Below are 24,687 nucleotides of genomic sequence, written 5' to 3' on the forward strand. Positions count from 1 at the left end.
TTACCATTGAAGAAATAAACAGAAATATTTTACTACCGCCAACACAAATTCTTTAAAAAATTTTAAAATTCAAAATGGTACTTTTTTTTGGTAATTCAATTAGCTACTCTATAACTTGCCTCAACAATTATTTTCTGATCAGTCTGTAGTTGCTAAAAATAATCATGTTCTTTGTTGTAACTGACTTGAGCGATTTTTTTTCTCACAATAACTCCTGACTAACATTTTTAATTCTTTTAGCTCGTCTTATATTTCACATTTACTATTTTTAGTTGTCTTTTTAGTCAGGGAAATGACGTTAAACTGTTCTGGTGAACGACTCAATAGTCGAAAGATTTTTTTTTGTACACCAGGTTCTTGGATCAAACTTTTTGAGCATGTTTTTTGTCGTTCAATAAACAAAATTTTACTGCAGATAAAGAGTTGCCATAATGCTCAATAAAAAAATATGTTTTTTTATTTAACTAATGGCTTAATAAATTTTTATACTTATGTTGAAAATATTTACGAAACTTAATTGTCCATTCAATCTGACTTATTAAAGTTTTTTTTTTTGCTATATATTTAGTTCACTGATAATAAACTTCGTTATTTATTTATTTTGTGAACTTTTTTTAAACAGGGTTGCCAAACAAACAGGCTAGTTTAAAAATCATAAAATTCTAGACTAGGATAAACCTGTTTGAGACATTTTTTAAAACTCAGGTGTTTGTGAAGCTTTTATTTTAACCACTTTGAATAAATCTTCGAATTTTCAGAATAGTTTTTATGACTGTAGTGAAGTTTACTCATTGTTTTTTTATTCTTGTCTACTTACATATTGCGTACTTTTTTCAATTGATGATGTTTTAGTTTTAAGTTTTAAGATATTTATGCTTGATTAACAGCAAGTTTTTAGCTTTTTCAACTTTTAATAAACTTAGGCTGGTTTGGTATAACTCAGACATTTTTGATTTTAAAGTGGCAACCATGTAAAAGACTAAACAATTACTATTAAGGTATTTTAAAATATTTGAGCATTAGTTATGTTAAAAAATTAGTTTTAGCTTTTCTACAATACAAATAGGTATTAATTTTATTTAGTTAACTAAATACTGTATTTTTTAATGAGTGCAAATTATTTAGGAAGCAAAAATTGTTTTAAATTTAATTAAGTTAAAGATTAATATTTTTGAAAAATATAAAAAAGCGATTCATGATATAAAAACCGTATAAAAATGATTCATAAATGTATTTCAAGCTCAATTTTTTTAAAGAGTTAGGTTGTAAGTAAAATAATAAAGATACTAAGTTTTTAAGAAAATACATAGTTTATTAAGACTTAAGTATATTAGTCAATGTAAATTTTATTCCAATAAATTTTTATAATTTAAATAGACATTTTATGTGCAGCTAAAAGTTATTTAAAATAATAAAGTGAACAAAAGTAAAATTTATATAGTGTCACTAAAACTGCGGCCCGCGAAGATTTTGCAAATTTGAAATTTGGCTCGCAAGCACCAACTGCCTGCCGACCCCTGTTGTATACTAAAAAACATAAAATTAGCGCAATTTAAAGTTTTTTTTTAATTTAGTTTGTTTTGTTTAGCGGGATAATTTTTAAGCTGAAAATACGTGGTGGGCTAGAGATTTCCGTTAGCGGCCCGGATCCGGACCTCCAGAAGTACCTCTTTAGCCCCGAGCTTAAGTTAAAATTGACTGCTGCTTATATTAATATACGTTATTTACTGTTCAAAATATAGGTTTAATTGTTTGCTAACAAAAGATCCTAGTGAAGTAACTTCACTAGAATATAAATAAAAACAAATTATACAGTAATCTTCCTTTATTCTACCAACATATGTTTCTGTGTGTCAACGAATCAACACACTTCAACTGGGTTCTGTAAATAAATAATTACTATAATGAGAGAATAGAAGCATAGAACAAAGTGGGTGTATACATGTTTTCATTAAAACAAGATATTTTCTACAGATAATAGTTATTAATAGGTAAAATACTTAAAATTAAATCCGACTGTTATAAAACTATATAATATTTGTGATTATTAAGTCTAAAATAAGTAAAGTAAGCTAAATTACACAACAAAACAACAAATCATTGGTATAAATAAATATTACAATTTACTTATTATTATATATTTAAAATATCTTTATGGGATATTTAAATTAAACAGCCGACTCCTACTTTACCAATTAATTATCTTATTAATTATAAAATACAATATATATTTAACTTATATCATTATGATTTTATGTATGTCGCTGTAAACTAATTATCGGTCAGTACATTGTAAGCCCAACAACAATTTTGTTTTTTGTGTTTTGTTTTTCTCAAAGTTTAATTTTTTCATTTTTGATTTTTACATTTGAACTAAATCTGTTTCCTAATTCTATATAACTTTGATTCAATCATTACAAACATTAAATATATAATATACATGTTACATCGAGTTTCTGTGACTTTTATTGCCTTCACCGTCGTTAAGTTTTATTAAATTTTATTGATTCACTAACTAGTGGTTAATGTTTTATTTTTGTTCAAAATAGATTACATAAAAACTGAATTAATGTTATTTTCAATACAAATTAAATAGTTTAAATAACCTCATTTACATTGTGACTTAATTATTAGTTTTAATGAATGTATTTTTCATTAGTTAACAACCTTGAAATTTTAATCAGTTATCTTTCCCATTAACGTGAGTTGTTTGTTTATATTATGATTTCTTGTTTTGTTGTGTAATTTAGCTTACTTTACTTATTTTAGACTTAATAATCACAAATATTATATAGTTTTATAACAGTCGGATTTAATATTAAGTATTTTACCTATTAATAACTATTATCTGTAGAAAATATCTTATTTTAATGAAAACAGGTATACACCCACTTTGTTCTATGCTTCTTTTCTCTCATTATAGTAATTATTTTTTACAGAACCCAGTTGAAGTGTGTTGATTCGTTGACACACAGAAACATATGTTGGTAGAATAAAGGAAGATTACTGTATAATTTGTTTTTATTTATACGTTGTTTATTAAGTTTATATAGCTTTAACGCTTGTGCTTTTAAATACAAACATACTTTTTTTTCTATACTTTTACTCCTTAACTTATTAAAAACGTAAATTGAAAAGAATAATAGTTATTTAAGAAAAAAACTTTACTGTCAAATTTATTAAAGTTTTCTAAATATAAAACATTGTTTTACCCTAAAGGGATCTTGACAGCCGCTCTTTATATTAAGCAAATAAGAGGAATATGTTATAATAAACATGAGGATAAAAAAAAGCTAAACATCTTAAATTTTATGAATAAAAACAAATACAAATTTCGTAAAGATAGTCTGTATGTAAAAAAAGCAAGTTTTGACAAAAATCCTAGATCCTGTGTGACCCGTGAAAAAACAAGAAAGCGTAGATAAAACAATAAAAATGTTGCTATTGCTAACGAGGAACTTAACATATATATAAAATAATCTGCTTTGGATTTTTAATAAGCGTTTTAACAATAATGTTGTTTAACAATTCACAAGCATTAGAATTCATTAGATTTTCATTATTTGTTTGTGCTATGCTTTTAATCAACTGTAACAGATTTTTAAATTAAATTAAATTGTTTTTGAATCAAGTAAAACCCTTTAAAAATGAAACTTTTACTACAATGCAAAACATATTAACAGAAATACTAGCATAAGTAAACTAGTATTCGTTTTTTTTATTACTTTATTAAAAAAATCTTGATCAAGGATCCTGGACCAACATTAAAAAATTGTGCAAATTTGTCTTCGTGCAAAAGTATCTTCGTGCAATTTTGATTCGTTCCCAATTTAGCCACAGTTAGTGATTTGCAGAAAATGAGTTTATATGAAAAAACATTCATTTATAGTAATATAAAGAAATTGAAAATTAGGATACATTAAAAATTAAATTATATTCCAGCACGTTTTATTACGATAATATTCGCATATTAATGAACTGCACAGTGTGCTAAAAAGGGGGTTCAAGCGGCCATTAACAATAAAAAAAAAATTTTGCTGAATAAAAAATCTAACTAAGTATAAAAAATAGTTATATAGAACTTGATTTATTGGTTTCAAAATTAGTTTTGTTATTTTTCTGCTTCAAGTATTGAAGAAGTTATTTAAGTTAAAATCCAATAAGTTTTTACCTTTTAAATGTCAAAAATTTTCTTGCAGAAAGTTACAGAAAAATACTTGAAATACTAATTTACAAAAACTATTTTTACCATTTTTCTTAACAAAAGTATAATTTATTTAAAAACTAAAAATTTTAAGACTTTTGTTTTATTTTAAAGCATTGATATTTTTTCAAAAAGAAAAAGGAATCAAAAAGTTGCTTGTAAAAACCTAAAAAATAGTTATATGCTTATCGATAATTTTTTTTGTAAATATTTATATAGAATATTGTTTTATGTTTTCTAAAACATTAAAAAAAAATATTTCTGCGAGAACCAATTGAAATATTTGTCTCAAAAACACCTTACATTGCAAATTAACTTTCGGAAAAAACAGCAGTTTTTAAGTGAGAAATATTATACTTTCTTTTTTGAAATTCAATAAATTTTGTTTTTTCTTAATTATAATTTTTGTTAAAAAAAAAGCGCTCAAAATATTTGGTCCTAGGACTTGAAGCACGAAAAAACATTTTGGTTATCAAGTTGTACACCACTTGGATACTTTTTAACATCTTGTCCAGGACAAAATAAGTTAACACTAAACCAAAAAAAAAAAAAACCATTTAAAAAATAACTGCATAAAAGATTTTAAGGTATTTTTTAGCAGTTGCTGTAAATAGTGGCCTTAATTTTGACAAAAATTTGCTACATTTAAGCTTACATAAGGCTATTAACAAACTTGAAGCATAATAAAACGAACTTAGTTTTTAAAAAAAGAAGCCCAGCTATATAGTCTATACAGTTAAAATAAACTTTTGGTTTAATTTTTTAGCCACTAAAACGGTCAATGGCCGTTTCCCAGCCCACTTTTAACTTATTATTAATTAGATATTTCATTTTGTTTATAGCATTTTTGAGTTTTAGTTTATATAGTTGACTAAAACTTAACATATCATTTAAAATACTCAACCACGAAATTTATGTATTGACAATTGAACTTTTTTTTAAATGGTATACAACTAATTTTTTTTATGTTGCTTACATTTTAAGGATTCTTCATTTTTACTACTAAAGTTTAATTGTAAAACTATACTTTTATAAATACTTAACTACTTTACTTTTATTAATATTAATTTTATAAATTAAAATATTTAAAACTAAATAACTTAAGTAAAAGAAGGTATTTAAGGTAAATTATAAAATTTCAACTTTAAATAAAAAGTGTTAAGGATTCTAAGATAACATCTTTATATTGTAAATAGTTATTATAGTTTTAATTAAGGTTTCTTGTTATATGGCTAAGGTTTTACAGAGTAAGTTAGGTATCATAATGTGTGTATCAGTTTAAAAGACTAAAACAAACTCTTTTTACTCCTTCTTAAAGAAAACTTCAGACAAAATTAAGAGCAAGATTTATGTTTAGTTTATCTTATAAAAACTTTTTTTTATTCAAATTAATGTACAAGTTGTACAACATAATCTATAGCCACTTGCTTCATTATCTAATGTGTTTTATTCAAAGTTACTAAAAAAACTCTATAGTAAAAAACAGAAAAAAATTGCACTAACCAGCTAAAAAACCAACCTAGACATGCCCCTACATTTTTCTAGCAGTAATTTTTTTATATAACTAATAAAAGAAGCAGTATAACTATTCAAAATATAAATTTAAGTGTTTGTTAATAAAAGGTCCTAGTGAAACAAGTTCACTGGAATATATAATAAAAACAAATTATACAGTACTTCTTTTATTATACCTCTTCTTTAATGGTATAATAAAGGAAGTACTGTATAATTTGTTTTTATTAAAAGAAGCAGTATAAATGATTCTTTCAGTGTTAAAAAAATCCAACCAAACTATTTTTAATGTTTTTTTTAACGCTAACAAAATTGCACCCTGTTTTTGGCTAACAATCTTATATAACTTTTATAACAATCTTTTACTCTTAATAAAAATGTTTAAACTATCCTTTCTAGTTTTGATATAATAAATTTTTCAGTTTATTTTGATTTAATATGAAATGCCTAATTATTTTGGTATGTACTGGCAACCCTACTTCAACTTGATTTTATTGACCACCAGGTGCAGATTTTTAAAAACAATGGCAGTGTTTTAACAAGTTTTTTCACTTAAATGTTTTATGTTGTTGTAGCTATATGGTAAGCACAAACATTGTTTAATATTTGTTATATTCATTTACTAGGAATAACATAAAGATATATATATTAACTAAAAATAAAAATTGTGATTATGAGCTAAACTTTTTTATGTAAAATAGTTTTTTTTGAGTATAATAGTTACGTGAAATACTTAAAATTAAGCTTTGCTATATAAAAAATTAAGTAAATTTTTCAAACCATATCTTTGTATAGTATATCTTAATACTACATATGTTTTTAACTTTTTATTATCGAAAAGTTCTTACTGTAACTTAATAAATAACTTATTTATTTAGAAGAAATATATAACAGATACAATTTTTATGCTATAATACCTAAAAAATACAAAGTTATTAAACGTTTTAACAACTTGCTTAGATTAGGAAACCTGTTTATATATTTAAATATTTAGTGTTTGTTATTGTAGCAAATACTTTGTTTTGCTTTAGAGAATGAATAACTTTCAAAAGTACTAAGACAACCTCACTATAAAAAATGAGCAGTTTTAGCAGTTCTTTTTCAAAAACATTCTGCTGCAACTAGATGACCAATAAAAATGCCACCCGCTAAAAAAATAAATAATGTCAATTGAAAATAAAGTTAAAGAATAAAAAAACATCGCTTATAAAAATACCGACCCTAGCGAAAACGCATAATGACTTCATTAGAGAGTTAGGGAGTAGAGAGCAAGTTAAACTATATCAAATGTTATCGAATTTTACATTTAAATATACAGACACCTTAAAACTTAAAAAATAAGGAAATTTTAAAGAAGTATGAGAGATAGCTGTAACCAAGGCAGTTAATATTGCTCCGTACCCCTTACGACTTCACTAGTGTCGACACCAGTGTACCTATTAAAATTTGAACTTTCTAATGAAATACTTCTTTATATTAGAAAATCTTTAAAACTTTAAAGACTCTAAATCAAAAAAATTCAAATAAAATTTAATGCTAACACCTTTATACACTCAAAGTTCTTACAAGTAAACTAAACATTTTTAAACTTAAAAATTATCTTTTATAAAAATGTTTAAACAAGATCAAAAGTTTGCTAAAACCAAGAAAAAAACGTCAGCATTGACTTTTGACTCGTATTGTACAATACAGCGTACCAGCTGTTTTGCCTAACTGATGTTGCACGGCAAAAGTCAATGCTGACTTCACTGATCAATATCAACAAAAAGTTGCTTCATGTGAAAACGTGATAAACCGATTGTAGATTGATTTCTGCAAGTTTTTAGGTTGTGACTGACTAAAGAGTCTTATAAGGACGAAATCGGTCTCAGTCTTTTGAAGGCTTGTGGTCTGATGAACAAATTGGTATGATCAAATCTTATGTTAAACTTGAGCTTGTCTCACGGCATATGAAAGCCCAGGCTTGGGCTCTCTTCTTATACATGTTAATTTAAATTCAATGCCAAAAGAGCTGTTGTAAATAATTTTTAATTTCAAGCCCAATTAAAAATTAATCTTTTAATTATTATTCACTACTTTTAAAGTTCAATACTTTTAGCGTAACTGCAAAATATAATAAGTTGAAGTCTTAGATAATTTTTAAACGTATTAACGTTAGTTACCTTATAATTGAGAAAAAAATTACTAATAAGTGAGTATACATTTATTTTTTTAATAACTACCATAACAAGGTAAAAGTATTTTTACTTTAAAAAACTAAAAAAAACTTCTATAAAATCTCCATGAAGTTATGAAATTATAAAAAAAATCATTTAGATAACACAAATAACTTGAATAACTTTGAGTTGATTAAAAGTTAACTAGTTCAAGCCAGTGGCGTCGCGTGGTCTTTTTGTTAGGGGATGCTGCAGGTTTCATTGTCAAGTTTGAAGCATTTTGTTCCGAGTTTGAAGCATTTAAATTAAAAGCATAGTTGTAAATAAAAAAATCGTCAAACTTTTAAGCTAAATAATCTTTTAGAAATTAGCTTAAACACATCTTATGTCAAAAATTAAAAATTACTATACTTTAAAAAAAATATATATCATTACCCTTTACTAATTCGAGTTGCCCTGCTCGAGTTGCCTCTGTTCGAGTTGCCCCTTCTCGAGTTACTCTGCTCGAGTTTCCCTGCTCGAGTTGCCGTTGTTCGATTTCACCTGCTCGAGTTCAACTTGTCTTATTGTTCTTGCGTTGTAGTTATTTTTTAACATCGAACATGATTTAATTCACATGGTGCTGAAAGTTATGCAGCTCCAGAATTCAGCTTTTCAAAATTTTTTTTATTGAAAACTTGAAAACGTTTAAGATCCAGCTGACACAGATTGAGCTTGCTGCTCTAACTTTAGGAACAACTTGATTATCAAATGAAAAATAAAATAAAAACTAATTTAGCAGGGAAATTAACGACGGTCATGTACACATTTGGCTGTAATTTTTGTACAACTTCATAATACCATAACTTTCTTGTGTTTTAGGCTACCATAAACAATTCTACGTCATTTTCAAGCTTAATTTCTAACCTTGAACAAAGAGTTATTTTTTGTGGTTTGGGGTAGTACAGCTAAAATAGGGTTCGATATAAAGCAGCGTGTTTAAAAGCTTAAACTCTAAAACTTAAACTTTTTGTATGCTTTAACTTTTTTTTTTAGGTGGAGCAGCAGCTCCAGCGTTCAACCACACGCGACGCCCCTGGTTCAAGCCAATATTGGTATACTCCGAACTTTGAGATGATTCGACTTATTGATAGCTTTAGGTTAAAAGCTTTGTATTATTTGATTTACTGAGTTCAATGAAAATTAACAATAACAGCTTTATTTTAATTTGTGTAAATTTTGTGTTGGTATTTTTGTAATTAAAGTGTATTTAAATTATGAAAAAAACCATCTGACATAAAAAGTTAAACAAAATTAGCTTTTTATTTTTAATTAATCCAGTAAAACTTAATAAACTTATGTAAGAAAATACTGTACTTTTAAATGCAGGAGGTTTTTATTATATGCCAAATTAGGATCTAACATTTCACAGTACATACTAGCAATTTTTAACATATGTTTTAAATAAACAAATATTTTATCATAAATTTAAGCTATTATTTATATTTTAAGACTGTATCAAAAACAGTGTACAAAAAGACACAAAATTTTAAAACTAAAGTTTAAAAAGTGCTAGTTACATTAGAGCATAAAAAGTATAGTTCAAGTTTTTGTTTTACAAATGTAAAGATAAAGTAGAATTATGAAAACTTTTACTATAACAGTTTAATAATTCTATTTTATCTTTACATTTGTGAACTTTAGTTTTAAAATTTTGTGTCTTTTTGTACACTGTAAATATGTTAACTATGTTAAGTGAAAACTTCATTTTACAAACCAGTTCTTATAAAATTTGAAAACTTTTACAATAACAGTTTAAAGTTTTAAATTTTATAAGATTTTGTTTGTTAAAATGAAGTTTTCACTTAACATGGTTAACATATTAACATCCCTATATAGCTTAACTTTAATTTGGAAAATAGTTGCGTCACGAGTGTCTATCTCTACGTCATTATGCCTAACATTATGATGTTTGATATTTATAATAAGATGGTATGCAAAACATTAATGCTTACTTATTTTAAAATTAGATAAATTTCTATTTGTTTTCAAACTTTTGTTTAGCATTAAGATTAAAAAAAGAATTTGTTTTAGTCAGTATTATTTAAAACAGTTTTTCTTATATTATTATAACAACTCCCTTAAAAAACTAAATAAAAAATTTCAAGCTCGATTTTAATTTTTAAAAGTATTTTTTGTTAAACATCTCTCTTAGGAAATTTAAATAAATATATACATATTCAATTTTACTCTCTCTAAAAGCTTTCAAAAAGTTTGAATTTTATTATATATAATAATAAATTTAGTTTTATCTAAATTTAAATTAGTTAAATAGACAAAAGTTTTACGTAGGTTTTGTTCAGTTTTTTTATTATCATTTTAGATAATTTATAAAAAAGTTTTAAGTTTTTCATGTAAGTTTTGTATTTAAACACAACATTTTAAAGCTTAAAAATCTCTTTTATTAACAGTTAAACCACTTATGAATTTAAGTTATAACGTATGTCTAATCTTATATGTCTTTTTTATGATTAATATTCTAAAACTAACAGACTTTGTTTAAAGAATTTATGTTAGGATGAAAAACTGTCTGATTGTTCTGTTTTATACATTGAACACATTCTTAGTAGTAAGTTGCAGTTAATGTTTTAACTATAGCCTAAAACTTGTTAGACACATAATTGTTAAAATTTTATAGGTAGCCAAACGTATACGGTTGAATAAAGTATTTGTGTTAAAAAATGTTGTATTTATTATTAAAAAGAAAATTAAACATTTTAAAAAATTGTGCTAAAAATAAAAACTTGGTACTTATATTCAAAATTTTGACTATAGACTTAAATTATGAAGCTGTAGTTATACATATATCTTTTTTTTTCAAATTTTAGGTAAGTTTACTGCATTTAAACTTTTTAAATTATTCTAAAAACTAACAATAAGCTATTTTTTTATTATTCAAAAATCTATTGCAATATGTCAAAGTAAAAAATTATTAAGATTGCTGGTCTTCTAATGGTAATAGTTGGCTTAGTAGTTCAGTTAGTGCCTCAGATTCATGACATTGTCTTCTCATTGGCCCCTGATCTTACTAAGCAACAGCTTGGTTTGATCTCAATTGTTTTATTAGGTGTTGGAAGTTTTATATTTTTAATCTCTTTTGTTGGAATTTGTGGAATCATAACTGAAACAAAGTGCTTACTAAATTTGGTTAGTTTAATTGCAAAATTAGATTTAGACAAATAAACCACAACTTAGTTAAGAACAATCATGTTTAGAAACTTAATAAATCTAGTAATATACTTTAGTTTTTTAAATTGAATATAGTGTTATACAAATTAGCTAATTATTTTTTTACTACTAAACTAAAGCTGCCAAAAATTAAAACCAATTTTTACAAGTTAGGCTAAAATTTGAAACTAATTTTAATGGTTCATATCAAAGATTTATATAAAAAAACTTATTTTAGGCTTATGTACCATTTAAAGTGTTATAAATTTAGTTTACGTAGCTAATTTTGTTTTAAGTTAGTTGTTAAGATAATGTAAAAGTTAACTCAAAATAATTTTGTAGTTTATTTAGATTTTTTTATACTGTTGGAATTATATAAAATCAAAACTTCACAGTACATTATATTTATGGTACTCCTTATAGCTGCACAAATCACAATCGCTGTTTTATCTCTTGTGTATGGTAGAAAGGTAAGTACCTATTGTTACTCTAAATTTTCATCCTAATTTGTAATAAGTTAATAAAAATATATTTAAAAAAATTACATTAAAAACAAACTTACAAAAGCAATTGCTTATAGAAATCCTTAATTACTAGCAAAAATATTAATTATTAAAAAACTGAATTAATTAATTTTTAATTTTAGTTCTTTTGAAAGTATTAATTATAGCTGAATAAAAAAGTATTTTTTTCAGGGATATAATGAAGAAATTGATAAGTATTTTGGAAATATTGTAAAAAACTATGATGAGAAAATTGAGTCTGCTCAAGCTGTTGTGGATACAATTCAAAAATACGTAAATTTTAAAACACTTATTCCATATATAATTTTAAGCTGCATTTGAAATAAGTATAGCGTAATTTATATTTAAGCACATAATGTACTGCTATCTAATTCATCCTGATTAAGTTTATCAGGCAGACATAGTCACAATAAGCCGTTGTTTATACTTCATTAGTACTAAAACTACCAATTGTGGGTAAAGTCAAAAATCTGACGCAATTATTTTGATTACCTTTTAAAGTCTAAGTTATTGTAAGTTTGATATGAGATTCTAGTTAACGCTCATTTATCTGCTAACTAAAAGCAACATTTCGGCTATCATCAGCAAAACTGAGATGATTTCGTTATCATACAATAAGCGCTTGACTGTACCCTACGACCATCAACTACAATCCACGTGACATTATGTGATCTGTTTCGTTTTAATTAGGAGTCATTAGGCAGCCATAGTCACGACAAACCACCGTTTAAGTCTAATCAATCAAAGTACAGAAAAAAATAGCAAGTTAAATAATTACCTACTGTCATCTAATAACTTATGTGAAAAACTGTTCTAAACGTACCTTTTCTAGTCATTAGCCGAATTCATTTTCTAAAGTTAAAGTTTTATCAAGTATATAAATAAGTTAAAATTTTTAAGAATCATCAATCCAAAATAATAAAAAAGGTTCAACTATAATTAAGACTTAAATATATATATTTTTAAATACTTTTAACTAAAATAAAAAGTTATGAAGCAACATTAAAAATGTAAAAGTAATACTCTGTTCTGGCAAGTCATAAAACAGAATTACTTAAATTTTATTAGTATCTTTTTAATACTAAACAATAGATTCATAACAAATACAACATTAAAACATCGAATAAAAAATACACTGTGTAAGAGAAAATATAATAAAACTGAAAATAATACTGTTTATATTTTTTATTGATTTTACTATTATTTAAGATTTTAATGTATAGTATTAAAATAAAGCATAAGCTAGTGCTTTAAAAATTCATTGTACCACAATACCGCCATATTAAAGAAAAAAAATACTTGATTAGGTAAATATATTTTAAAAATAGAAAATTTGAATTGACGTAAATGTCCATTTAATACTCACAAAAACTTTTAATGTCATTACTTTAATTTCAGCTACTATATGCTGTTTTTATGAGTACTGCATGTTTTATAACGTTTAGTATTTGTTTAACACAAAAAGTAAAGGAAGTCATTTTAAAATTCTTAATCAACAATTATATCAAACATGTTATTTTTATTGCAGAGTACAAACTTCTGTTTATCGTTGAACTTTCGTAATTAATTAACTCTTTAAGCTATCAAAAGATTTTAAGTATGTCATTAAACTGTATAAAAAAGGTGTATGACTCGATAATCGAAAGATTCCTTCGTACACAAGGTCCCAGGACCAAATATTTTAATTGCAATTTATGTCGTTCAGTAAACAAAGTAGTTATCGAAATAGTTTATATTATTAATAAATAAGTATATGCTCCTTTAATTTGATATACTTAAACTAGATAGAAACAATAGTAGAAAATAAGATAAAACATTGTGTCTTTAATTTTTTTTTTTATTAAATCCGTTAATGTTTTAAATTAGAAAAATAATAACTCTAATAACGATCATTCATAAAACCATAGAACTATTTATTCTAAAATAAAGTATTTATGCATACTAAAAAGTTGTAACGTTAGTCTTTAACACTACTTTAATAAAAAGCATTGTTTAGTGATTTTATTAATTCAAACAATTAATGATTTAAACTAAGCATTTTTTTAGTTATATATATTGTTTATTGAACGACAAAAAAGACGCTCAAAATATTTGGCCCTAGGACCTGATGCACGTAAAAACCTTTCGGTTATCGTGTCGCACACCACAGGATACCGTTTAACGTCTTGTCCAGGACGAGTTATATTATAGTTTATGTTCAGCTGTCAAATTTGCGCGGGCGTAAAAATTGCACGAGGGGACAAAGTTGCACGAAGATACTTTTGCACGAGGTGACAAAATTGCACGAAGATAGTTGCACAAACACACTTTTGCATGGGTTGAATTAAAAAAAAATTAATTGTTATTAATAATATTTATTTTTATTTTTTCGTTTTTACTATAACTTTTACCATTAACCCTTACCCTCAGTCGGTAACTTATATTTTTCTTTTTACTTTTTTTTTAACCATTTTTTTATTATCTATTGTTTGTTTTTATATAATTTTTACTATCACTGTTAACCCTAACCCTTACCCTCGGTCGGTAGCTTTTTTTTTTGATTAATTTATTTTGCTTGTTTTTTTTTCAAAGTAATTTTTATTGATTTTATTTTACTATCACTTTTACCCCTAACCCTTACCCTCGGTCGGTAATTTTTTCCTTCTCCTTGTTATTTTTATTAATATATATTTTAGTTTTCTTCTGTATTTTTTTATAACTTCTTGTTACTGCTTTTTTTACTCTCATGCAAAAATTACGCTCCGTGCAAAACTGTAACTCGTGTAAAATTGACACTTGCTGCAAAATTATATTCGTGTAATTTCGTCCCTTCGTGTAATCTTGTCCACTCGTGCAAATCTGTCTTAGTGCAATTTTGACCCTTTGCCAAAATTTATAATGGTTCAAATGTTTTTTAAGTAATAAAAATCAAAGATAAAACTGTAAAATCTTATTTCAGTTAGATTGCTGTGGGAATAATTCACCTCTCGATTACAGTAAGTTGAAACTAAATGTTGTTTAAAATTGTTTAACTATTCATATAACTAATTTAAGAATTAACTATATCATAGATTAAAACTTTGTTAAGAAGACACACGCTGAAAATGTTTTTACTTTTTATACTCTATAAGTTTGGTGAAATATTATAGAATACTGTTAAGTGGACGACTATTCAAGTTCGGGCAATTCAAGTTCCGACAATTCAATTTCTTAAAAACAAATAAATGAGCTACAACTCATAACGTAGTATTTTTTAGAAAAACCTATAACAGTTCTTATAGGTCTAACTAATACCTTCAAAAACTTTTTTATTTTGCAAATAAAATTAATTATATAAAAGGATTTTTGAAAATTACTAAAAAATGCTATACTTTTTATTTATTTTAGGCATATCTTAAAAAGTGTCAAAGTTTTGTAAAAACAAAAAAAGTATTTGTAGCTGTTAATCAGACAAACAAGCACTTTAATTTTTCAATATTTGTTACTTTTCGAGTTGTGGACCTTTAAAATTTTTTTAAAGCAATTGATTTATTGGAATTAGAGTTTTCTGAATTTTAATAGTCATTTAACCACTATTGTTAAACTAATATATACAACTACCCTTGAACGAAATAAATGTTAAATATGTTAACGTCTTGAAAAAAATACATTACAATTATAAAAGAATATTTATAACAATCTTTAAAACCACAGATTCAACAAAATTACCTGATAAAGTACCAAAAAGTTGCTGTTTGCCAGACGTAAAAGTACAAGATTGTCAAAACGGAACAGTGCCTCTAACTAAAAGAAAGGAGTTGTTTCATAATTCAGTTAGTAAGTTTATTTTTATAATTGTAAGTGAATTTTAGTGAGAACTAAACTTTTTTTTTGAAAATATCGTTTATAAAAAAATAATGATCACTTTGATGTTCAATATTAAAGACTTGATCGCAGAAACGCTATTCTTACAAAAAATTGATCCTACAAAACAAATCTGAAAAATATTAAACACATATCTTACTATGAATTTAGTAAAATTGTGAAATGTTATATTAAATAACTTAAATGTTTAAGAAAACTGCATTAAACAGTTTAAACTGAAGACGGGTAAAGATTGTACGAGTGACAGTTTAGCATAATTCTTAATTTTTTATAGATGAAATTTTTATTCTAAGTTATTTTTAATTTAATTTTAATATACTTTATGTTAGATAAAAACTCAGTTTTATTAAGTTCAAATTAAATTCAAAAATGTTTATAACAAACGTATATGTCATTAAACTGTTTAATTTAAAAATGTTTATTTTAAAGGTTACTTAGTTTCACAAAATTGATCCGAGCAAAAGTGTCACTTATTCAAATGCAACTCATAAAAATTATTACACATGCAAATTTAACACCTACACATTTTAAAAACTATAAAAAATTCAATAAATATTTCATTTAAAAGTATTAATACGCCTCAACTTTTTTTACTCAATCTAAAAGTCCTTTAAGTAAAGGTTGGAGATTGGCAACGGGTAAAATATGCAAGAAGACATTTTTGCACGGGGGGTCACTTTTGCACGAGAGTAAAAAATAAAAATAATTAAAAAATAAAAAAAAAACAAAAAGTAAAAAACCAAAAGATAAGTTGTTTAAATTTTTTTTTTTTAAGTTGTAACAAAATGTATATTTTGTTGTTTTTAAATGACCGCCAGGGGGCGTTAGACGATTGTTTATCAAATCAACACACAATAAAACTTTAGCATTATTTGTTATTTCGCTCAGTTAAGCCATAAGACCGTGCGAGAGGCACAAAATTGATTATAAGAACTTTTTATTATATTTGTTTATAAGATCTTGATGTTTATTTGCATTATCGTATTATATTGTGCTTAGTTTAGCCATCTTTACGCATGAAGCACGATATATATTAAGACTCTGTATTATTAGTAGTATTTTTAGTAAGACCTATTTTGTGTTTAAGATTGTGTCATCCAGACACTTTAAGAACATTATTAAGACATTTTAATTTGTAGCATTTCGTGTTTACTTGTTGTGTTTATATTCGCAGTTTTATTATACTGATAAATTGGCTGCTTTATTATTTCTACTTCCTAATTTTCACATTAACATCACGTTTTCAATAAACTCACTTCATTAAAGAAATTATATATATTAAGTTTACTACATACTTATTAATTACTAAGTTAAACCTAATGAGTAAGGTAAATTCAGTAAAAACCTTAAGAGCTAAACGCGCTAAGCGTTTAGCAAAAAAAAGGGGACTTTCCCCAATTAAAGGTAGTTCCTACCACAGACCCTGGAGGACTACAAAGTTACCGACCGAGAATAAGGGCTAGGGGTAACAGTGATAGTAAAAATAAACAAAAAAATATAACCAAAATAAAATTATTAAAAAAACTAGAAAAAAAAAAGACAACAAACTATTAAAAAAAGAAAAAAAGTTACTGACCGAGTATAACGGTTAGGGTTAACAGTGAAAGAAAAAAAAATCTAATAAAAATTAGTAATCAAAAAAAAAAGTATAAATAATAAAAAGCCAAATTCAAATTACCGACCGATGATAAAGGTTAGGGGTAAAAATTGTATTTAAAAAAATGTTAATAAAAAAGTTAGGTTAATTCAAAAATAAAATTTGAAAAATTTTTCAACCCGTGCAAAAGTAGCCCCTCATGTAAAATTGACGCCGTGCAAAAGTGTCTTCGTGCAAAAATCTCCCTCCGTGCATATTAGACTCCTACCCGGAGATCATTGCTAAATTGAAGCAGTACAATTACGTTTTCTAGAAATTCTAACAATGAAATTGTTAATATAAGTAACAAAAAGAATAAAAAACCTTATAAATAAATGACTGTTCAACTAAAAAAAGTTTATCAACGTCTTGTATAACTGAAAAAATTATAACTCTGGACTAGGGGTGGACAAATTACGACCCGCTGGGTAAATATGACTGGCCCGTGATTAGTTACAAATTTAAAGTAAATCCGGTTCTAAAATTCTTCCGCTAAAATTTCTTGGCAGACTTTGGCCGATGTTTTTGTTGATCGTATTTTTTAATACAAGCGTACTAGATGTCTTGCATAGTGGACAATGTATTGAACGTTGCACGGCAAAAGACAATGCTGACGTCACTGATCATTACCAGGAATTGGTTGCATCATGCTTGCATATATGAACCGTTTGTAGATTGATGACTGCAAGTTCTTCGATTGAGGCTGACTAATGAGTCCTTATCAGGACGAAATCGGTCTCGGTCTACACCGATGGCTTGTGGTCTGATGATCGAATTGGTGTGAACAACCCAATTTTTATTACAATATTTTCTTATAGCTTTATTAATGATTAATTACCAAATTAAGAGTCTAGTTGCAAATTTTTGTTTCTCTGTATTGTTTGAATAAAAGTATGTATTAAGCTGAAAAGTAAAATGTTTACCCCGCAGGCAGAAGATATTGGCTTTGAAGGCCGAATTTGGCCCATGGGCCGCAGTTTGTCGATTTCTGTTCTAGTGTATAATTAAAACAAGATACCTTTAAACTTGTAAGTACTAAAAAAACTCGCATAGATTACCATATTTTACTAATTAATACTTTTGAAAAACTTTTTAAAAGTAAAAAACTTACTCTTTCCTCTATCTATAACAATTAAGTATTTTTTTAACTTCATGAAAAAAAAACTACATTAAAAGTTTTTCTACAAGCTCTCAAAGCAATTGAATTTAAATTGCTTTAAAATAATATCCTTTAAGTTATAAAAAGAACCTTGGTGTCACGTCGTATAGCAAACGCTCACAAGGTTAAAAATATCATCATTATATTCATTAAGTGATGGAAAATAGTTAAGATCTTTAAGCAAGTATGCCGACGCTGTAACAAAATTAAACATCAAAAATCTAGTTATGTTATCATTTTGGTAAAAGTGAACCCCTACTCAGCTCTTGCCAGTTTAAGTAAACTAATACCAAACTGAAAGCATAAAATTATGTTAATAAACTACTGAAAGATCATTACGCTAAACATTTGAAAGTAACAACTTATATTAAACTTGAAAAAAAGTTAAATTTATACATTTTATTTTTAACTAGTGTTAACAACACTTCACTGTTAACCTATTTAAACATTTCAGTCGATGAAAAAAATGAACTGTTTCTTTGTAAACTGAAATTAGCTCAAAATAGTTTTTTATTTGTTGTCTGAAATTTAATAACATATTCCATAATAAAACTTTTTAAAATGTTTGTCAGTCCATTCTTTTGAACAGGGGTGTAAGCAGAAGATGAGAGAATTTATCAAAACAAACTCTGTTTACTTTACAATTGGATTCTTTATCTCAGTAATTATCATGGTATGTTTTTAAATGATAGTATACGAGCAGAAAATATTTCTAAATAGTTTGCAAATTATAAATTAGCATAACTAAAATATTCATTTAATTTTAAACAAATTTAAACCCCACTATTTTTTTTTCAATAATAAGTCAGTTTTTTAACTTATTCTATTGCGACGATAAATTTTTATTGTTTATATCTTTTATAAAGAGGCGTTCCTTCTTTTTACAAAAGAGTTACTATATAGATTAGGATTCATAAGAAATAACGTCAAACGAATTTGACACTACTTTTCACGCTAAAAATATTGATCACTAAAATTATTTTTTTCAACTTTGTAGCGTGAATCACTGTGTACAAAATAAGTATATAGTGTTATATTTGCTTGCTGTTATTTATGTGTTTACACCATAACTTAATATATATATATTATCTTATGACATTTAAAAATAATCTTTATATAACGTTTTTAGGTTTTTATGATTTTTATCATATTTTATTAGAAAAATAATTTTCTTTAAAGTGTTGAATGTAACAACTTATTGATTTAAGAGTAAGTTTTAAGTAGAAAAATTTTAAGAATTGACATACACTATTCTTCTATTTAATTAAAAATAATAATAATTACAACTCTTCATAAAGGTTATTTGATTAAATAATGCCAAAAAAGCGCTCTTTTTATTAAAAAAGTAGATTTATAAATAATTCGCAAATCGGTCCAGAACACAAGCCAATTGTTTATACTAGTGATTTTTTTTCCCTGCATCAGTAGTTACAAAAAATAAATAAACGATGGTTTTAAAATCTACTAGTTTATTGCAACATTTTGTTCAAATTAATTTCGGACAACATTCCTTCATCAGTGAATTTTAAAACTGCTGTTTTAAAATTTAAAACTTTAAAACAGTTTTAAAATTCACTGATGAAGGACTGTTGTCCGAAATTAATTTGAACAAAATGTTGCAATAAACTGGTAGATTTTTAAATCATCGTTTATTTATTTTTTGTATTAAAAAAGTAGTAATGAATCTCTGCAGATACATAAGTGATTAAAATCTACTTTTCCAACTGATTAAAGTAAATTAATGTTTATTATCATTGTTCATTATTTTTAAGAAAAACACTATTACGACTGAATAATTTTACTAAACTACATTAAAGAAAAAGTTTAGTCGTTTTGTTCAATTTATTACCAATTACATTACTTTTGTAAAGAGTGCTTTTGTAAAACTTTTTTTAAAGCTTAATTATTATAACAATTATTTAAACCTCGATAAATTATTGAAAGAAATGAAAAATAATAAAAGGCAAAGTCATTTGAAAATAAAATTTTAAAGTCATTAAAAAGTGTGTGTAAGTTAAATAAAATCTACACCAAAAAGTACTGAATTTAGCTTATTCATACTATAGTTAAATGAAATTGTATGCAAAACTTTTTTATAAAAATGTTACTATTTTTTCTATTTTGTAGTTGAAATGATTTATTTTTGAGACTGCATATACGTAATCAATCAACTAAAATGCTTTTTTGATACAATTTATATTTATTTTTTTATCTTTTAAGCTTCTTTCAAGCGCAGCCTAACTACACGTTTCTGTATTTGGATTAGTTTATTTTTTAGTAGTTAATTTTTTTATAAATAATGTTACATATTTTTTTATTATTATTCTAGTTTATACACTTATTTGAATTATTCTATTATTGGAACGTACTATAAATCGTTTTCGGTTTGCTCTTTATTCATGGTTTCTGTATGGCTATTCTTTTTCATTTTGCTCTCAATCTGATGTTCGTTTTATGACTGTTGCAGTTTCTACTTTCGCCCAATTTTTTTTTCTAAAAGAGTATGTTTCTTTATTTATAGAAGCAAACAACAAATAAAGCTATTAGTTGTAGCTGTCAATCTTATGTTTTGGTTTTGATAATGTTTACAGAAATAAAAATGAAACTAAACTTTATTCAACGTTACTGTTGGTAAAGAATTTTTAACCTCACTGCTTTTACCAAAATTTATATGAATTATTTAAATGTTTTTTGTTTTACTGACTGTTTAGCAGAAAGGGGACTTTAAATAGACTTTTTTTAGACTTTTTAAAATACACTAAATTCAATGCGTTTGTCACCATAAATGATCACAAACCAAAATTCCCGTTTGAAACTGAATGTAGAACGTTAAACCCTGGAAAAAACCAAGTTGGACTGCTAAGCAAAGTAATACTAGAAAAAACTGTTAGTGACATAAGAAGGAAATCGGACTTAACCTAATGTAAGAACTCGTATGAAGTGTTAGAATTGTGCAACAATATTGACAATATAAATGATAAATGTTTGTAAATTTTGATATTAATTTGTATCCTAGCATCAGTCATGATCATTAATATAAATCTAAAGCCATAAATTTGCAAAAAACTACACAGAAGTAAAAAACGAAGATGTTAAGTTAATAGAGCATATATGTAAAACAATTGTACTTATGATAACAGAACCTGGGTAAAAAAAGATAGTAGCAGACAATTTGATGTACCGATGGGTTTATTCTTCGGCGCGAAACTTTGAGACCTAATAGGTCTGTATGCTTTTTGCAAACTCAGGCACTTATATAGCTATAAAGATATTGGACTTTATAGAGTTGACGGCCTCGCAATAACAAGCAGAAAAAGTAAACAAGAGCTAGAAAGACTAAAAATGAACACAATAAAAACTTTTAATGAACTCAGTTTTAAAATAACGTTTGATATAGGCGCGCCTAAATGTAGTTTCCAAGATTTATCCCTAGATACTACTAACAACACATTCAAACCATACCAAAAAAGAAACTCCAGCATCAATTATATTAACAATTTTTCGAACCATCCGTCCATTATTAAAAAGAACCTCCCGAAAGTGATCGAAAAGGACTCAACAGACTGTCAAAAACCGAAAAAAATTCAAAGAATCAAAAACCAAATACCAAAATGCTTTAACTAACTTCAATTTCAAACACAAATTTGAATACTCAAATCGCTAAGGCAATCAAAACAAAAAAAAAACAACACGAACAAGAAAAACAATCTACTTTAACCTACCCTACTGCCAGTCAGTAAGAACCAATATAGGTTAAGCTTTTCTGAAACTAATAGAGAAACATTTTAAAGAAGATTGCAAGTTAAACAAAATTATAAATTAGATAAACGATACGACCTCTTTTATTCCTGCCCCCACTTCTAAAAACTAAACTCCAAAACTTGAGTTGTAAGTTGTCCGTAATATTGGTTTTATACATACTCTTAAAAAGTTTTTATGTAGCTACTATTTTCTGGAAACTTAAAGTTTTTATAAAATTTATTCAAGCACAACTTCAAATTTTTCATAGTTATTACAAGCATATAATTCTTTAAATTTTCGATATCTACGTCACAATTAAAATTAGCTACATTAAGTGTATTTTAACTTGAAGCTCTTTTACGGATAGCTTCAAATTTCCACTACTGTTTTTGACTTGCTTGAAAATCATGTAAATAGTTTGCTTATTTGCTGAGTCAGCAAAATACTTTGAAAGTTGTTTTTTTTTTTTTATACGCTTAACCCTAAGCCACCTTACCCAAACATTAAAAAAAAATTGAAAATTAAAGTTTTATAATTAAAATAATAAAATACAAAAAATAAAAAAATGCTGACTCAGCAAACATGCAAATTATTTGCATGATTTTCAAGCAATTCAAAAAAGTATTGGAAATCTGAAGCCATCCCTCTTTTACTACTAACAACTACATTTTTATTTAAGCAATGTTTATTTTGAAAACTCACTAGAAGAAAAAAAGAAGCTTACATCTAGGTTTTTATCATTATTTTATTTTTTTGTAATTTTTATTTTTGAAACACAACTAAAATTTAAATATAACCATAAATTTAACCTTTAGATTAAAATTTAAATCGTTTTGTTTTTTAAGTAAAAATTGTTTTCATTTATTTGTTTTAGTACTGTTTTCCATGAATGTTACAAATCTTTTAAGATTTTTATATAAGCACTGACGAGGTCTGTGAGCGAAACTTAGTTTGCATATTAAAATCTTGAAAGAAAGAAAAGTCATTTTTTATTTAGTAGTTGAAATCTGTATATTTGTTTTCTAAAAAACATATTGTATGACTTTTTTTTGACGTTAAAACTGATATAAATAAAGTAATAAATTAATAACAAAGTCTGGAATTTAACAAATTTTGTGTTATGTATACCAAATCCTGTGAGCACTTCCCGTATGGCTAATTACTGATAAGAGCGGTTAACTGTTTTTTAATGTTAATTGAGTACGGTAGAACATCGATAAGGTTCCTTAAACCTATGCAAATGTGCGTACCTTAATTAAAATCTGTACTTTACTGTTTTAAAACAAAGTTTACTCTTTCTACACCGAAAAGCTAACACCTACTTACATTACCATACATTTTACTTACATTTCACATTTAAACTCGAATATGAAAACAACCAAAGTTAAAAAGTTTTTACATCTAGGGTTTTAAAAAAGTAAGAAGTTTGTTTGTAATAAAAGTCTGAAATTAAAAGTGTGACGTTATTTAAACTTATATTAATGTTTTTTGTATAGTTTTTTGTTAGAAATCTCAACAAATTACAAACTTTGTTTCTAAATAACTATTTACATTTCCAAACAAACAGATAACAAGCGTGTCGTTCGTGTGCTATTTTCATAAAAAAAAGTTTTTATGAAGGGTGGTCAAAAATGGAAGCCTAATTAGTTTACTGCATTCTGATCGTCATAAACAAAACTAATAAAAATTATTAAAACAAATGAAGAAAAATTTGAAAAACATCAATGATTAATTTGCTTGATAATTTTTATACCTAAAAGTTTATACTAAAGGGTAGAATTACTATATTTAAACTAATTAATTGAATTAAAAAGGTTTTTATTTATATTTACATGGTAATTCAAATTCTTATAAAATGTGTTTTAAAATTAACATTTAGTTAAAATCAATCTAAAGTTATTCAAAATACAAGGTTATCCGTTATTGTCCCATATGATTATTTAATTTTTTATTTTTTCTATCAGCATAAAATCTTTTTAAAACACAAATCTTACTTAGTGTTTAAAAATAAGCTTTTATTATATTTTTAGTTATTTTTCTTATTTTATGTAATATCAAACTTACCAATTCTTACACAAAATATTTTATTTAAAAAATACTATTTTTAAGCTTTGTATGTAACCTTTAAGAAAAATTTAACTTTTCTTGGGTAGATGTTGCTAGTTTAAAACTGACACTTGTTTGCTTGAAGACCTAACTCAACTAATTAAAACTCATTTAATTAAATTTGTGCAACTTTAATACAATTCTTTTACATCGTAAATTTAATTTTTTCAATAATAAAACGTGTTCTAATAAAAATTTAGTTTTTTAATAATGTATATTTTTTATCTAATAGTTATTGTATAGGAAAATGTAAAGTTATATTAGACAAATTTTGATACCTTTTCTTAAAAGAAAATTTTTTTAAATTTAGAAGTTACTTATTAAAACAAAAATCAATGTACTTTTAGAGACGTTTTTTAAGTGATTTTAATGTTTGCAAGGTAAACTTGAATAACACAGCTTTAAAGAGTGTAAAGTTTAGTAACCTTAACCATTTAAGGTATTTAAACGGAAGTTAATTTGGTTGAAAACTTTTAAAATTTGTTTTTAAAAGTACTTTTAAAAGTAAATTTTGACTAGCTTAGGTACAAAGCTTACTTAATATATGATCGTTTTATAATGTCAAATTTCTTTAAACTTGTTCTAAAAAATATAAACAA

The 24,687-nt window shown here is 25.4% G+C and overlaps 1 protein-coding gene across 2 annotated transcripts; it reads left to right on the forward strand.

Moving 5' to 3' along the window:
* Positions 1 to 10,401: 10,401 nt before the first annotated feature.
* LOC145836054 (CD63 antigen-like) lies at positions 10,402 to 24,277 on the forward strand. Of its 2 annotated transcripts, none has more exons than XM_082943847.1 (8): positions 10,402 to 10,480; positions 10,849 to 11,058; positions 11,475 to 11,549; positions 11,775 to 11,876; positions 14,542 to 14,578; positions 15,276 to 15,394; positions 18,831 to 18,914; positions 23,550 to 24,277. In XM_082943847.1, the coding sequence occupies exons 1-8, from the start codon at positions 10,430 to 10,432 to the stop codon at positions 23,598 to 23,600; spliced, it is 729 nt and encodes a 242-aa protein (XP_082799973.1). In that variant the 5' UTR covers positions 10,402 to 10,429; the 3' UTR covers positions 23,601 to 24,277. The 2 variants fall into 2 exon arrangements, with proteins under 2 accessions (XP_082799973.1, XP_082799975.1); XM_082943849.1 differs by having other exon boundaries at positions 10,405 to 10,480; positions 10,979 to 11,058.
* Positions 24,278 to 24,687: the final 410 nt, after the last annotated feature.

The sequence above is a fragment of the Thalia democratica genome, chromosome 5 (genome assembly GCF_965202585.1).
Source record: "Thalia democratica chromosome 5, ktThaDemo2.hap1.1, whole genome shotgun sequence".
Classification (NCBI taxonomy): Eukaryota; Metazoa; Chordata; class Thaliacea; order Salpida; family Salpidae; genus Thalia; species Thalia democratica.

Coding starts and splice junctions, on each gene's coding strand:
- LOC145836054 (XM_082943847.1), top strand. CDS start 10,430: ATGAAAAACTGTCTGATTGTTCTGTTTTATACATTGAACACATTCTTA. Junction 11,059..11,474: donor CAAAGTGCTTACTAAATTTG/GTTAGTTTAATT, acceptor AAAACTTCACAG/TACATTATATTTATGGTACT. Junction 11,550..11,774: donor CTCTTGTGTATGGTAGAAAG/GTAAGTACCTAT, acceptor TATTTTTTTCAG/GGATATAATGAAGAAATTGA.